This window comes from Polyergus mexicanus, unplaced genomic scaffold (genome assembly GCF_030449975.1).
Source record: "Polyergus mexicanus isolate NDT 795.1 unplaced genomic scaffold, iyPolMexi1.0 SCAF_2, whole genome shotgun sequence".
NCBI classification, from domain to species: Eukaryota; Metazoa; Arthropoda; class Insecta; order Hymenoptera; family Formicidae; genus Polyergus; species Polyergus mexicanus.
Window position 1 is genome coordinate 2,787,188 of NW_027223322.1, and position 16,700 is coordinate 2,803,887.

The 16,700-nt window shown below is 34.3% G+C and overlaps 1 protein-coding gene across 1 annotated transcript; it reads right to left on the reverse strand.

The window, feature by feature from the left end:
• Nucleotides 1-4,564: 4,564 nt before the first annotated feature.
• LOC138941371 (uncharacterized) lies at nucleotides 4,565-14,802 on the reverse strand. The gene is made up of 5 exons (XM_070310961.1): nucleotides 14,698-14,802; nucleotides 8,974-9,134; nucleotides 8,358-8,521; nucleotides 6,193-6,361; nucleotides 4,565-5,145 (listed from the first exon to the last, which is right to left on the reverse strand). The coding sequence occupies exons 1-5, from the start codon at nucleotides 14,707-14,709 to the stop codon at nucleotides 4,953-4,955; spliced, it is 699 nt and encodes a 232-aa protein (XP_070167062.1). The 5' UTR covers nucleotides 14,710-14,802; the 3' UTR covers nucleotides 4,565-4,952.
• Between the last annotated feature and the right edge of the window lie 1,898 nt (nucleotides 14,803-16,700).

Consider the following 16,700-nt stretch of genomic DNA (forward strand, 5'->3'; position numbering starts at 1 on the left):
AAGCAGTGGTATCAACGCAGAGTACTCAATTCTTTGGTATTAAAAATACCGAATAAGAGTGTGAAGATTCGATGTTAAACTAACGGTTAAATATTAACTTCTCATTCATGAAATTTAACGATTGTTCTCGATATTGCAGAATCGCGAGTAAATTAGTACGAATTTTATGATTTATTTTCGATTAGAGATTGCTATACTTACGAATTCCGTATCGTAATTAAATATTCGTAAAATAAATTAATAAATTACACTGCGAAAACACCATGTCTTTTCCGTTCTTTCAGTTCTTGAATTATCGTTTCGCGTCCCTTGCAGAACCGGTTGTTGTCCCTTTCGTCAGGTGAACGTTAATAAAGTTGTCTGGTTCGTACCGGCAAGTAGTGAAACGATCTTTATCGTGGAAAATTATTTCTTGTTGGTTTTTGTAAGATCCATCTGTGACATCTAGTTCGGTGCTTTGTTGAAAATGAGGGATTTTCGTTGCAAGATTGGAATTAATCCTAGATTTTCCGGGCGATTCCTGAACGTAATGGTTTCGGTATTAACGACGAACGCCACACGCCTCTTTAAAGTCGAATTAAAAAATTAATTTAAATAGTATATATTTGTTTAGAAGAATCATTATCATTAATTTAATTGTTTTTACGAAAAAGAAAGACTTAACAGTAAATTAAACATGGATATAGCTATTGTATGTAGATTTATATTCTTTTAGCAATTTCTAATGACTATCAGTTTGTCCATTTATGTTGACTTTTTTGATAAAAAAATTATGATTACAAACAAATATATTTTAATAATTAATTATTAATTAATATAATTTTTGGTTTTCGTTGAGAAACTATTTCTATAGGCACTTGAGATATTAACATCCGTTTTTGGTTTCTTTTAAGAAATTATTTGCAGATATTAGACATCCCGCCACTCTAGGACATCAGTCCTGGATTAATGCTTTTAGATACATGTAATGTTATTCTATATATATAATAAAATACATACGCAAATCAACATACTATTTCAAAAATTTTTTATACTTTTTTGAATATTATAATCTTTATGTGAATGATATATGAACAATATACGAATGATATATATAATATGAAATTATATGTATGAATATAAAAAACATAAAATGTGCGGATATTTAAAAACTTTGAGACAAATCGGATGGGTACCTCGATATCAGAAAAAGATCGATAAATTCATTTATTTAAAAAACCTACCAAAAAGTAGCTTAGAATTAATTACTTGAGATTACGTCGATTTATTTTACCTGTAGGTAAATGTTTATCTTTATCAAGCAAACTCAAGAGATAAATATATGTGTTATTTTATTTGTGTTTGTATGCAACTCGTTTGGTACCGTTATGCACTAAAAATAGAGAATCCTAGAGCAGGCTAAAGCACGCGGAGCGTCTTCCTGCGTCGCCAGGAATCTCGATCGTTGGTGGCATGCTTGTGCACTTCTTTCACACCGCTTGTCATAAATCATACACGAGAACATGGGACGTCATAGTAGTAGCTACTCAGTTATTCCGTAAGACAGGAAAATCTCTATTGTAAGGAATGCGTATAAGTGGGAATGCGAAAGGGAAAAAATACTGACGTGATTTACAATGTAGAATAGTCCGCTAATAAATTATGCGATAAAATCATCGTGCTGCTTCAGAATATTCTTGAACTTCTTGACGCCTTGATTGAAATTCTTTTTCATTAATACGGAATTACTATAATGAGTTTTCAGTTAAAAATCAAGAAAAAATCAATTTTTAATAAATCGATCAGTTTAAATGGTATTTATGTTTCTGTGAAACATTTGAAATCACCCCGTACATTGTAAATATTCTTTAAACTGATTAGGTAACGATTAGAAATGTAAAATGTGTGAAAGGAAAGGAAAATAGTTTATATACGCAAGACTTTTTTATAATATAATAATCTAATAATAAATTATAAATACACATAAATGCATGTTACAACTATAAATACAAAAGGTGAAAAAATGAGGAGGAGTATTCATTTAGGTATATCGCGCGCACGTCTACGTTCGAAATTGTCAAAATTTGTTGTTTCCTTAGACACGAATCGGGCGATTTTCGACAGTTCAATTTGATACGATCGACAACACGCGATCATATAAATTAACGTATTACATATTATTCTTTGCAATTGGATGCTGTAGGAAAGCATCGGTATTTTCTAAATAGTGCTTTTGAATTCGCGTTGTATTAAGGGAGGTCAGGAGGTCTCGTAGAATCGCATTCGTCACAATGTTCGATCATCGACATCGACTTTCGGCTGCTGCGCGAATCTCGTCGTCCTCGCGAGATGCTCAGTTGAGGGGACCCGCGAAGCCAACGGGTAACGGTACATCACGGACTCATCGGAATTCACAGTACGCTCTCTCTATTCTCGTACATATATACGTATGTACGACGCAGGTTTTGTTACGAAGTCCGGTTTCTTCCAGGAGTGCGCAAGCAGGGCAATGCGCCGTCTATCGCGTTTTAGGGAGAGACTCGAGTCGTGATGCAATGTAAGCTATAAACAGGAAGCCCGCTTTTGCCCCCGTGCATCGTCCTGATGATCTTGACCTTCTCTTTCTTTCTCTCTATCTCTATCTCTCTCTCTAGGTCAGCAGGCTAAAGTCGATATCGTCTCGGCGGTCATAATGACACACTCCCGGAGAACGCTTAACGATGTTGTAGTTGCTACTGCCATAGGAAACACGAATATTCGATTCGATTAGATTTGTGCGTGTTTTAGATATAGTGATAATTTAATATAGACTTTAATTAGTGACTTTTTTATCGTCGAAAATTACTGAAATTATAGATAAATAACAGAAGATAAATAATAAAGGATTATATATTGATTATATCCTTCGCGTTAAACTAATTTTGATGGAAAGGTACTTAACGTCGATGAGCAATAAAAATTACGTTATATATTCCAGATTAAATAACCGCAGAGGAAATACCACACGCTCTTCATTAAATCTCGCCGCTATTACGCTTTTTTTATGCGACTTATAGTAAGTTGCGTCCGGGTTCCGCTGTCCATCAGATATCCTCGAACGGCACAAAAAATCGGTCGATCAGGACGATTCTACAAGTGTGAGATATGTCGTAAAGATAAATTACATAGCCATATGATCGCCCATATGATTCGGATAGCGATTCGCAATCCTCAACCAATTTTGCAAAACGCGTTCATCTTATTGCGATATAATAGCACGCGTGATATAACTTTACGACGACGTAAAGTCGTTACGTTAAGCGAGCCGGTGAATGACGCCCCTCCCGTCACCAGACGGATACCTGAGCTCACCTGAAACGCGCTATTTGCACCTGCTCGAAACCGGCTCGGGGAGGCGGCGAGTCTAGTGAACTCGATCGAATTCCGAGACCGGATTCCGCGAAACGCCGCGGACATCCACTGTCCTGATTTGCTTTTTCATTTGCCGACGGAATAAGTGCTCTTCGAGGTTTTTGGCACGAGAAAGAGGAAAGGATAAGAGCAGGGAGGACGGTGACTCAAACCGTATTTGTACCTCAATTATCCAAAGCGGATAAGAATATTTTGTACTATGAATCGATGTATATTATCGTGTTTTCTGTCGAAGTATCGATAAACATTATCACAGTTGAACGGTTCATAATAAGAGTAGAATAATTTTTCATTATTTGCGAGATTTACTTAAATGAAACTTAAAGTAGATCCTGCAAATTATAGATTTGATCTTATTCTTGCTTTGAATTGTTTAATTTCAATGAGCAACATATATTATTCTTCTCTGAAATAAGTTTACTTATAGATTTAAATTAAATTTAATTGATTCTTCTTTAGAAAATTTCTTTAAAATTATTCCAAAAGGATTTAATTTATAATAAAAAACGCTTAAATGATCAATGATAATTTTCTTATATTCTATATAGACGTGTGAAATATCTAATATCAAATTTTTATGATCTAATTCGTTGCTTTATTTTGTATTTTTATAGTGAAAAAAATATTTACATAAAAAAGCAAAGTATAAAATGCATGTGATAATTAAAAAAAAAAAAAAAACAATTATGTGTGTGAAGAATAAATACGGTTTGAGTATTTAACGAGTAGACTGATTTGACTTATTTGTCGATTAATAGCTTAGAAAACTACTCGAAAGTCTTGAAGAGATGTTATGTAAATTTATAGAAATTTATCATCGATGGATTAATTATCCATCAACTGCGGCAATCTTCCGTAATTTGCGTCAGACGATGGATTATCTTGTATCGCACATTATAAATAGTTCGTTTAGATCATGAATTAAAATGCAATGTCATAAATACAACGCAAAGACATTAAGACGAAGAATGGTTCATTCACTAGAAGTATTTCTTTCAAGAAATCTTCATTGTATTATTTTCGTGCTAAAATTAACACATTTCCATTTCGTGATTTTGTTTGATTTTAACTATACAAAACATTTGATTTCCAATTCCAAAGTTATGCATTTTCACAAATCTTTCAGATTGAAAGAATATAGCTTGTATATAGAAAGAAAAAAAATATTATATATAACATAAAATTTTCGATAATTAGCTGATAATCGATTAAAGAAAAAGAATCACAAATTTTATAGCTATGAAGCGGTATCCTTTTGTAAAAAAAGGATACGGATTTATTGCGTTTGGGGCGGGATTCATTTCGTGCAGCCATAGATTTATCAGATTTCTTTCAAGAAATAAATCTAGCAAGTCAAGAATTGGCTTTTAGTTGCCTGCGAAATTTCAAAGTTGTGAATAAATCTAGCATCGCATCAATGAGATTACCGAGATATTCGAGGATCTTGGCGCTCGAAATCGCTCTATACCATTTTGGTAAGACGCGAATTGTTTATAGCGAATCCCCTCGTTTCGGCGGAGAAACAGTTCGAGATTCTTGACACTTATGACATTTGATGAAGATTAGAAGCTCGGTACTGCCGGTGGCGTGTCGGTGGACGAGCTCGCCGTATTTCTCGGCTTGCATACGCAACCGCTTTCTACTAGCACGTAATCCTGGCCGGTCAAGGTCACTGGACCCAGAGGAATCACCAGAAACAGGTACGGTACGTAGGTCTGCGTGCATTCGCCGTGAACCACGTCGCATTCCTTCGATCTGAAACAACAACCGATGAAAGATTCTGCTGGGTTCATTCACCGGACTGGAGAGGATGTATTTAGAGTCGTGTTTGCGCAAGCTGTGATTCCGCGGCGCTCGAATATATAAGCATTGTTGACATAATTTCTAGCATATAAGATTTCGAAAATTTCGAGAAATGTTTGTGCCATAAAGGAAAGTTATTGATGTACAATTGCACGACATTCGCACAGCTGTCGTTTTTACAATTGGACGAGAGATCTTTTTAAATTATCTTCTCATGCCTCTTAATATATCATTATTCTGAATCTGAAGTTCTTCGAATGTGATATTTTGATAGATAAAGAAAAAGTTCGAATTATTCTGCTCAAAATCGTGAGAGAGATTTCAAGTTTAATTGTATTATATTGATTCAATATACGTCTATATTTTTGCTTACAATTAGCGATGTTTAATGCTAGCAGAGCTACGTTTCAGTTATCTCTCGGAAGGAATTCCATGTAAAAAAAAGGTCTCAAAAGTAGGCGTATGTCGATCACGAACACACAGTCGTAAACCAGTTCAGCCTACTGTGCCACATTCGAATTAATTCAGCAAATAGATGGCCCAAGTGAATTTCAATCTGGTCTGATGTTCCGCTGCTTTCTATAAATCCCTGTTTAAAATTTCGTGCGATATATCGCGTCGATAAATATTGACCACAAACACGAATCCCATCTACATAAATTAACTGCAGAAATCTATCGTATACTTAGCGAGGCGCCTATATAGGGTGTCTTTCAAATCATTGGATATTTTACAGATGAATTTGCAGTCAATTTTTGCTTCGCCAAAATTTTCAGACAAATCTACGAAAATAACTTTTTGGGGAAAAATGGAAAAATTTGCCGTGTAAAATGAGCTATCTATTTAGAAACGTAAATATGTTTTATGCTAATTTCAGGGCGAAAAATAGACATGTTGAAAAAGTTAATGCAAAAAGATTAAGATATTGACGAATACAAAAATTAATATCAAATTCTCCAAAAGTCTCATTGTGTCAGTTATATATTGTACAATACTCACTCGCAGACTTCGAAGACAACCTGTTGCAGGAGATCAGGGAACTTCTGAACGATCGTTACCGGTTGTCCGCTAGTAAGGCTGATACCGTACATAGGGGCCGTGGTGTTGTATCTCGTTTTGCAGAGTCTGGCGGGCGAACCGCAACTTTCCTTCGCGGAAACCGCACGTCCTGAAAACCCAATGACGATTACTTCGTCGCTATATAATTTTTTTGTCTTGTAATGCGCAATTATAATATAACTTACATTATGATACTTGATGCGGTTTTATCATATTTTCTATATGTTATACTTATATACGCAAATATCTACTCGTATACTTAACGTATAACGTTATTGTGGTTTATTGACAGTACAAAAACGTTATAATACGGTATATCGCGAGATGGAATCCCGTAATAATACGGGATTGGATGCGCGGGTCCCTATGGAATTATGACAATTTAAGCAAAATCTTTCCAAGTATATTATAAATGCTTCATTATTTGCATCAATTTGTTTCCATAACGCCCAAAAAATATTATTGTTCTAGTTTAGATTCGTCATTGTCTCGAGAGCAAAGATAAAATTATAAATAATAAAATCTTGCTTCTAGATAACATAATATGTTTCTTTTTTCTACGAAATTTTTATAGAAGAGATTAATAAAATTTTTTCCCGTATAAAGATACGTGTATACATATATTCTTATTTTTTAAATATTGAAATATTGAAATTTGTAATAGTTGATCACGTGGCAATATTATATTAATTTCTTTTGCTCAAACTCGACACAACTACCGAAAGATAATTAATTTTTCCGATTAAATTACTGTTGGTTAACAATTGGCGTTGGATCGAGATTCGCTCTCGGACTCAGCGGTCAGGGATATATCCCGAGGAACACACACACATATATATATATACTCGAAACGACGAGTGGGTCGTCGGCGGATCCCGTTATGAACACAACGATAACTGTATTGGCCGGATAACACGGTGCCTTATTATCCGGTCAGTGCGCCACCGACTCCGACTTGATTATCGAGAGGATCGAGAACCTGGATCGGAAAACTCATCGCGGCGGATCATCTCTCTGGTCGCGCGAATTTCACAGAAACCCCGACGACGACAGGTCAGGGAATACGAAGCGATTGGAAGCGGGTTTTCGTGTCATAAGGACAGCTGCATAACTCAAGGCTGCAGGGCACCACGAGCAAGCCGCGATCATAAATGGCCGTGCATGCCGGTGGTATCTACCTACTTCGCGCGACTGGCCGTTCTAATTTTCGCGAAGACCCCAAACGCCAAGCATCGCGAATTTTTGCGAAGCCTGCGTGGGAATAGTGTCGCTTTACACAAATATTGTAGCAAATATACGGGCGCGCCTTCTGGATAACTTGCATTTCTAGCGATTCCGTATCTGATTGAATAAGGTTCGCGATAGATTCTGGAATTTCAAGATCCGATGTCAATTGAATGTTTATCTGTTTTGATTTGCATACAATGTTTTCGATAAGATTGTAAAAAATTAGTAATAGTAATATTTACTTATCCAAGTTTTATATCTGTTTACACGTTTAAATAGTCATTTAAGTATTATTATTATCTCAATTTCATTTCCGAATGCAATCTATAGATTGCATTTATTAGACTCAACTTTATTAAGAAATCTGATAGCATACATTCCTTGCTTCGAAATGAAAAGAAAAAGATGTGATAAAACTTTTTTTTTTATTAATTTATGTTATTCTTTTCAATGTTTATTTCTATCGAAATCACTGCGATGATCAAGTTTCCATATTTTTTATCTTTGTAAATAATAACTTTCATCCTTGATTTATATTTAGTAAAGACGAAATGTCGAATAATTTATTCGTTATACTCGCTAAGATAGACGTAATTGATTTTATATGTAATTAAATTTTTATTCATAATTCGAATATTACATCCGATGTAATCCGATTAATGAGATTAACAAGTTTACGAACAATTTCTCTAACGGATCATATATAATACATATATATAATTCTCTATTGCGACATTTATTTAAATAAAAATATCGCAATTCTCGCGAATGTGCTACAATAGAGAGGGCCAAGATAAACGTCTCGCGTGATTTGGAAGCAACAGGAAATATTGTGTGTTCAGATACGCAGAACACATTGCGTTCAAACACGAGCTCACCATTCCGGGAGTTTCCGGCGATGGAGTAGTCTCCGTGGGCCACTTTGTAGTTGTACAAAAGCGCCTGCCTTGTCCGTTCGGGATCAATCGTCCGTGGCTGATGCGATCGCGCGGTTCGACTACTGCCCGTCCAGAGATTCTTGAAGCTTCTCGATATCGCGGTCCTGCAAGAACGGTACATGTACCATCCGTTGCACTCTCTGTCTAGAGAGCCATTAGATCTTTCTCTTTTATTTTACGCTACCAATTAATTAGTATTCGAATACATTATAACCTGATTCTTAACATAAAATTCAACAAGTCTCTTAACATCGTAAACTCAATTTGTTTTCCCAACAGAAAGATAGATTAAAGTGAAAAAACAGCGAATAAAATATTTATAACTGTATGTTAAATATCTATTTCAAGTAATAACGGTTTGATTTTTGCTTGAAATTATTGATAATATATACAGTTGATAATAGAGATAATTGATAACACTATTTGCAAATTGATTAAAAATATATGAATGTAAATCAGATATCAAAAATTTTAAATATGGACTATTCTTCCAAATTTTTTGTGATGTACATATTCGTTCTAATCGTAACTTGAAAACATAAAAATTGGTACTTACGAGGGATATTGCATATTATTTGGTCCTATACAGTCATTCGGATCAGTGAGTGCATCGCCCCAAACATATTTGAGACCCAGGCCGTTGCCCTCGCATTTCTTGGCATCATACGCATACGTAAACGCCGTGATAATAAGTATCAGACCGAGATACCTGGACATCTAAAATTAGAAAATATATTTTAGAAATTACGTTTAAAAATATATTTCAGAAAGGGTATAGCCGTACATATAATTTAATATGTTTCATGATGTGTTCTTTGACATATTCTAAATATTTTGAAAAACTTTTGTATTGATCCCTATTTCAAAAATTTGAAGAAAAAATCAGCATTGATTCCAGCTACGCATAGCTTATATACAAAATAAAAATTTATTGTATATGTATTTAAACTTATGCTTGAAACGTAATGTTTCAAAAAACGATGGTCGATTAATTTATTACCTTTTATTGCCGAATTGGATTACGCTTAAAGTGATAGCGTTGATATTCTATGTTAAATCCTATGCATAAGATATTCCAATATTTCACTTGCAGAACTGTAGATCGCAAACGTAATATAACAGCTGCATTAGATTAAGTGATAATTGTTGCGCCGCAAGCGAATTCTTGCCGGTATGGCGTTATCTTTTTGTTAATAAAGATTGATATCTCTGACGATACAACTGATGCTTCGTCAGGATGAGCACGAAGAACGCACAAGCGAGCGAGCGAACGATCTTAGAACTCGAAGTCGCAAGAGGTCAAGAGCAAGTAAATGACACACGCAGGTGTGATCATACTTTATTAGCTTGGAAGAAAATTCCGCAATGATTTCCTGAATGAATCCAAACAGTTTCGTGGAGTAGTGAGTCAGCTTTAGACAGATATTCTTCAAAGAGAATTTTAGAAAATGTATATATGATCAATGTAAATATTCTTGTACAAAAAATTATTCATACTTTTTTACATGATGAGATATCGATATCAATAAGTGGTGATAAAATTGATAAAGTCGAGCGAGAAGAAGGATGCAAAGTTTTATCTCAGATAATTTTCTAAAGGATAAAAAGAAATGTGATTAAAAAAATTCTTTTCTCAAATTAAATTTTTACTTATTTGTCCATTTTTTTAAAACGTCATTTAAAAGCGATTACAAACTGATTAACTCTGGTTTCTTCAAAGAGAGGATTCTACAAGATTTTATTCTATATATATATATATATATATATATATATATATATATATATTCATGTGTATGTATATATTCTCCGGAAAAAAAAAAAAAAAAAAAAAAAAAAAAAAAAAAAAAACTACGATTCTATGGAGAAGTGGATACAGTTGATTCCGGTTTGCACTCAATCATATATTTTCAGTTATCGATATATATATATATCGCTCTAATTAATCCTGTTTACAATACGAGCACCGTACGCGTAACGAGACGAGTAATTTGATATAACGGATGATCGTCGGTTCGCCGGGAAATCAGCGGTTCTTGCGGGGGCTCGCCATCATTTCCCTCTCGGAATCCGCATCGAAAGGATTTCCGTTTCGCAGGTGAAGTTCATTGTGAAAAAAAAAATCGCGTCGACCAGTCTCCATTCTTTTTCCTTTCGCGGCGCTTCGTATGTGAAAATCGCGATGTTTGCAAAGGAGTAAAAGAGAGAGAGAGAGAGAGAGAGAGAAAGATAGATAAAAGAAAAGATAGAGAAAGACAATAAACGACGAGGTAAGAAAATGCAAATTAACAATAATAATTAATCCCGATCGCATAATCGATGCACGACTCTCTATATGCAATACGGGGTTTCTAGGTTGCTGAAACCACGTGTAAATCCGTTAGACGCGCTTATGTGTTCGCTATTACGATAAGTGAAAGCGATCGGAAAGAAGCTCGTCGATCGCGCATTTTGATTGCGATTTTCATACGTATACCGGTGCCCGCGTTACCGGCCCGGAATAATAAGAGAGGATTGCTTTTCAATATTGATGTTCTCATCTGGCAATTAACATGATTAAAAAGCACTAACCATCAATACTATATAGATCCGCTTTTCTTTAGAGAAAAGATTTTAGAAATCTTAAAAAAAGTCGTAATGACGTTTGAGCTACATTTTAAAATATCATGGTGTAAGTAGTTTTATCGAAAAGAAAAAAAGTCTGATAATATTTTTATGATTTTTAGATTGACTAGTCCTTCTCCCTTGATTTGAAAATATTTTAATTTTTAATCCAAATCTCTCTCTCTCTGAGCAATATTTTATGACTTTTGTTTGAAAAAAAATATTTTAATCAAAAAACTTCAAACTTTTCTATTTTTATTAGTCTTTCAAAAACGATAAAATTTATTGCGATTCTAAAATCTGCTTTTCCTTCTTTATAGATGGCTTATTTTTAATAGATTCCATGTAGCGGAAGAACTGTATATTTTTGTGTGATCCATATAAAAAAAAATTATTTTACATAAAACTTATCTAGAACGATCAGATTTTCTTATTACGTACTATTAAATTGTTATAATTAAACACGCATAAATCGATAAAAATTTCGGAAATAATTATTGCCTCTCACATAGAAAAAATAATTTGATTGACATTTGACAGACGCACTTAACAAGTCACAGAGAGAGAGAGAGAGAGACCAAGGAAATCATTAGCGGATACCGTCCAAGGTTGGTCAATGGCCGTGACCGTCGAGAGTGCGCTCATGCATTCGACACATACCTGTTACCTCGATAAATCCTTGATCCTCAGCATTGATTCTCCGCAATCTCTCTCCTCAATCACGTATATCCGCGTAATCGTAATATGGCTTACAAATTACTCGGATTGAGTTACATTAACGATATCGAGAGAAAATTGATACGCGGAGATGGATGGACCGTTACGGCCGCGTACTCGAAAAAGTGCTTAATAATAAAAGATGTATGTGTTGATACGATGTTAAATCGAAAGAAGGACAATAATTGCCGGTACGGCTACGTGAATGAATCCGCGCAACAATCGACGGATGATTACTCTCCCTCGTTATACGGGCTAAAACTCTCCCAGATCCGCGCGCGATCCTGATTACTCTTTCCGCTCCATCGCTCGCTTTTGACATTATCCCCAACCTGGGAGCGAAATAACAACCGAGTCGTGTTTCTTTTTGCGGACGCAAAAAAGGTGCTCGATCAGCGCTCGATTAATATTACGATTAATCATAGTCCCGCCGGCTTCCCGTAGCACGGCTTTATTTTGCGGGTCGGGAAAGGATCGATCGCAGGAAGAGGAAGAGAGAGAGAGAGAGAGAGAGAAAGAAAGAAAGAGAGAACAGACAGACAGAGAGAAAGAAAGAGAGCTAATTCGATCTCGCAACCGTGTCTTCCGTTCCGATACGTCCCGCTGTATAACGTTACTTACTCCACCGTTGCGACCTTGCGGTTAATTAAAAGCGTTCTCACGCCGGCCAACGCGTTCTTGGATCCGCGATGCGGATCGGTCGAACGCGCCGGGTCTTTTTACGGTCTCTCGCTTCGCCCTGGATTTTCGCACGAGAATCACGATGAGACGCGTCGCGCATACACGATCCTTGTATATATATTTCGAATTTACGATACTCCGTGGCTGATCGAGATTCCGAGAGAATACGAATCTGTGATTAACGAGAGAAAAAAAATTTCAGTCTTATAATCATGAGTCGGGATGTCGATGAATTGACAAATAATTGGGCAATACTATCGTAAAATTTCGTTTTTTTTTTTTTAACATAATTCTTAGAATATCCAATAACTAATAACTGATACTTTTTTATACACACATATCCTCTTTCACGATATTAATTAATAATAAATTTTTTGTGCGAACACATTAATCCAGACATATTCACAGAAATGCCATACATTTTTTTTTCATATTCGAGACAATTTATCAAAGCAAAATTAATTAAGACAATACCAACAATTGTGCATATATTTATCGATTTTTTGATTTAAATAATGTCCAACCTAATAAAAAAACCTAAAAAAAAAAAAAACTTTATCATCGTGTCAAAATATACGTGAGTAAATAATCAAGAGCGAGAGAAGCGACGTGCACGTGGGAATTATCTGCACTCGAGAACCCGCGATCTCGGAAGATCTCCGCCGGCTCCGCGCTGGCGGCGATTTCGGATGGAGACGCTTTATTTCAAACAAAGATTTCTCACGTCCCTTTGTAACCCTCTTTCGGCTGGACATAAAAATGTATTATTACCGATCACAAATTAAAACTGTCTTCTGTTCCTCTTCTTATCTTTTACGGCTTATCGTTGTAGAATCTATTCTTTCGAAAATCTATGTTATAAACAGATTATATATATATATCTTTTTATTCTATATACAGACATTATTTCTCGTTTTAGTAGAAATTGAAAATTTGATAAAATGTTCTCTTTCACGCGTCTACCTATGTTGCAAATATGAAATAATTTTGACAATTATTGAAGTGAAATAAAGTAGAATATTTGAAGTTTGAAATTTAGTCTTCCTTTATCTTTTGTACAATTTTGTGAAAAAAGATCCGATATGTATAGTTCTCTACGGCAATTTTTCGCATTGTTTCTCTTCTTTAGAACAGTACATGATATGATTATAATTAATAAAATATATTTCCGAAATTCTAAAAAAAATTCACGATTACTTGCTATTATTAATTCACTAATAAAATATTTTATATCTATCTTTGAATCTATTTTTTTATCAATTTCTAATAATTCAATTTATATTTATTGTATTTACCTATTTTTTCTGTGATTAATGAAAAGTTTAAGGAATAAATTCACATTTTCATCTGCTTTGAGAAACAGATGGTATCTATGGTCAACAGGCGTCAAGAAATCTAACGGTAACGTTGAATCGTCCAAAACGTCGTTTCTTCTCGTATGTAAGTCGGATTTTATCGACGGTACTTGGGTTTACTTATCCTCTTACTCGATAACGGTATACGTGTTTCGGGGTGATTCATTTTGTGAATAAATTATTATAACTGTCGTATTGCGCGTGAGACTGAAATTCTTTCTCGGTCTTTTGCGGCCGATGTTATGTCAAATGAGCAATCGTATATTTACTTGTTCCATTTTATAGAAGTATTTTAAAAAGCAAAAAATTAATTACATCAGATGCAATGCATTTTTGATGTTAAACTATGCTTTCAAAAATTAACATTAGCAAAAATTCTTATCTAGAAATTTAAAGAATGTAGATTTAATTTAATCTATTTAATAAGTCAACATTTTTATCAAGTACCAATGAAATACAGAACTAGATACAGTATATATAATCCAGCTCCGTTTCTCAATTTTTCTTATCGATTGTTGATTATGTTGATACAAAGAATTTTCAACCAATATTCTTCAAAGAAGCGAGAATGAATTGTAATTTCAAATACCTCAAGAACAATTCGCAACCTGCAGCTGCATAGCTAAACGTCACGCATTTTATTTTTATGTCTTGGGATAATAAACTTTCAAGCACCCGGCCTCAGACAACACGCTTTAATATCGCTTGTCTTGAAGCAAGTTTTAACTTGGCTACCTGTGCCCGCGTAGACTTTTCAATTGCGAGGGATGTTTGTGATCGCCGATCTTTACACGCGTGGAAGCATGCTCGCTTTTCTTTGTGGCAAATTCGAGACAAGCGAGATTGATAAGTCTCACAAGAATAGGTTGGCGCCGGTAGTGTTCGAGTTACAATTTTGAAAAAAACATTTATTTGCTTTTACTTACCGTGAGGAACATTTGTTTCAAGTTGCGTTACAAGTCCTTTCTCGGCCCGTCCTCCGTGACCTCCACGTTACATTAAAATCAACCGGAACGTCCTCGCGAGAAATATCGGTATAAATATTAAAAAAAAAGTATCGAAAAAAGAAATATGAAAATTGGAGCACACGAATCTCTCGTTCTTTTTCTCTCTCTCTCTCTCTCTGTCTCAAACACCGTTTATGTCACTGCACCGGATGTCGAGTGAGGTCGAGCACCTCCGTCCTCGCAGGTGGATGTCCAGAGGTTGACTGTAGAATCGTAAGTAACCGCTCTCTGTGCTTGGGCAGCGAGCCGGGGCGAAAGAGGGGATCTCTCTTTCTCTCTGACTGGGGATACTGGCCCCTATTCTTCCTCTAAATCTTTTTCCGCCTGCTGATGAAGAAAGATGATCCGCTGTGAAAGAGGGTAGCCCCCGCTGCGGCTCCTTTTTTTAGGCAGGTTGTGCAAATCAACCAACCAGAGTAGAATAACCAAAGTACTTTTGTAATAATAAAAGAACTGAGAGAAAACTGAGTCATTTAAAAAAAAAAAAATGATAGTTTTTACTTAAAGAAAGAAGTAATCAATTTCCAATTAACGAGAAATTCGTTGATTGATATTATATCTGAATATTTCATTATGAATATTGATTAATATTTAAAATAATATGAACTTTAATGGACAAATATTTGGCGCTCAGCATAACAAAAAAAAATTCTGATTTGATAAAATTTTGTAATATAAAAAAAGATTTTAAAAACTCAAGTTTTCTCGAACAGTTTCACACACAGAATCGCTTTATATCGAAAAGAATCGCAGGGTTAGAGTGGAAGAGAAAGAGGAAAACCTTTTTATAAAGATTGATTGGACATATCTAAGCATTTCTAAAATCAATTTTAAAAATTCTGATAAAGTACGTAATTTTTTAATTCCGTGTAAAACATGATAGGATGATCCAATGTTTTATATTCCTTTGATTTTTTTATCATTACTATATTAATATGTCTAGTATTATGCTATATTATATAGTATAAATACAGTATAAAGATTATTCAGTATATTCATAATCGAAATATATTTTTTTATATATGTTGCTCTTATACAGAAGATACATGAGGTGTTCCTCTTTTCTTAAAATTATCTTAATTCTTTATATAGCACTAAAATCATGGTATAGTATTTTATTGTCTAAAGAACTTACTTTTTAAAATATCATTAACAACTAATAAATTGAATAACAATATTGAAATTTACTGATATCTTTGTGTATCATAAAATCACAGACTACATCTTATGTTCATAGCATAACTTGTACTTTGAGCTAAATCTCAAAGGACAGACAAATGGACACCAAGTAGATCTATAGTCTGCGTTTTAATAGTCAATAATGTCCTATTTTTTTAGATGAATAAGAAACGGATAAGTAATACTGAGTAACATTTATGTTTTGATTCATTCTTGTGTAGAAAATGGACATTAAAATCCGTAAAAATCTATTGCCATTGAATATTTACTCACTTTAGAAAGAATGTATATATATATATATGCATAGTAATTATTTTATCATACATTAAAAAATATTCTCGCGATATTGTTAATTTTATGCGAATTAGCTTTTTGTCATTAAAGTCAGGCTTTTAAATGATATAATACACAAAAGTATTTTACGAATATCAGAAATCGTGAGAATATTGAATATGCAATTTTGTTAAATATATACTGCACAGTAATAAAATAAAACGCGATCGATCACGGTTTTTCCGAAATCAAAATTCGATTGAATACATAACAATAAGGACAAAAGACTGCTGTATACAAAATTATCTGAATGCAAGAATATATAACAAATTCCTGGACTGATGAAATTATAATACATATTTTAGTAAATATTATGTCAATTTGAGTTTCATCAGTTTAATGTGAATTTATTTATATATTGTGCATATGGTTTTAGTACAATATGTATAGTGTAGTATTTTGTGTGTCAC

What these genes read in the sequence shown, in the direction of transcription:
- LOC138941371 (XM_070310961.1), bottom strand. An exon ending in AATAATATGCAATATCCCTC is followed by an intron (nt 8,522 to 8,973) that starts GTAAGTACCAAT and finishes CCGTTCTTGCAG; the next exon opens with GACCGCGATATCGAGAAGCT. An exon ending in CGCCGGAAACTCCCGGAATG is followed by an intron (nt 6,362 to 8,357) that starts GTGAGCTCGTGT and finishes TTGGGTTTTCAG; the next exon opens with GACGTGCGGTTTCCGCGAAG.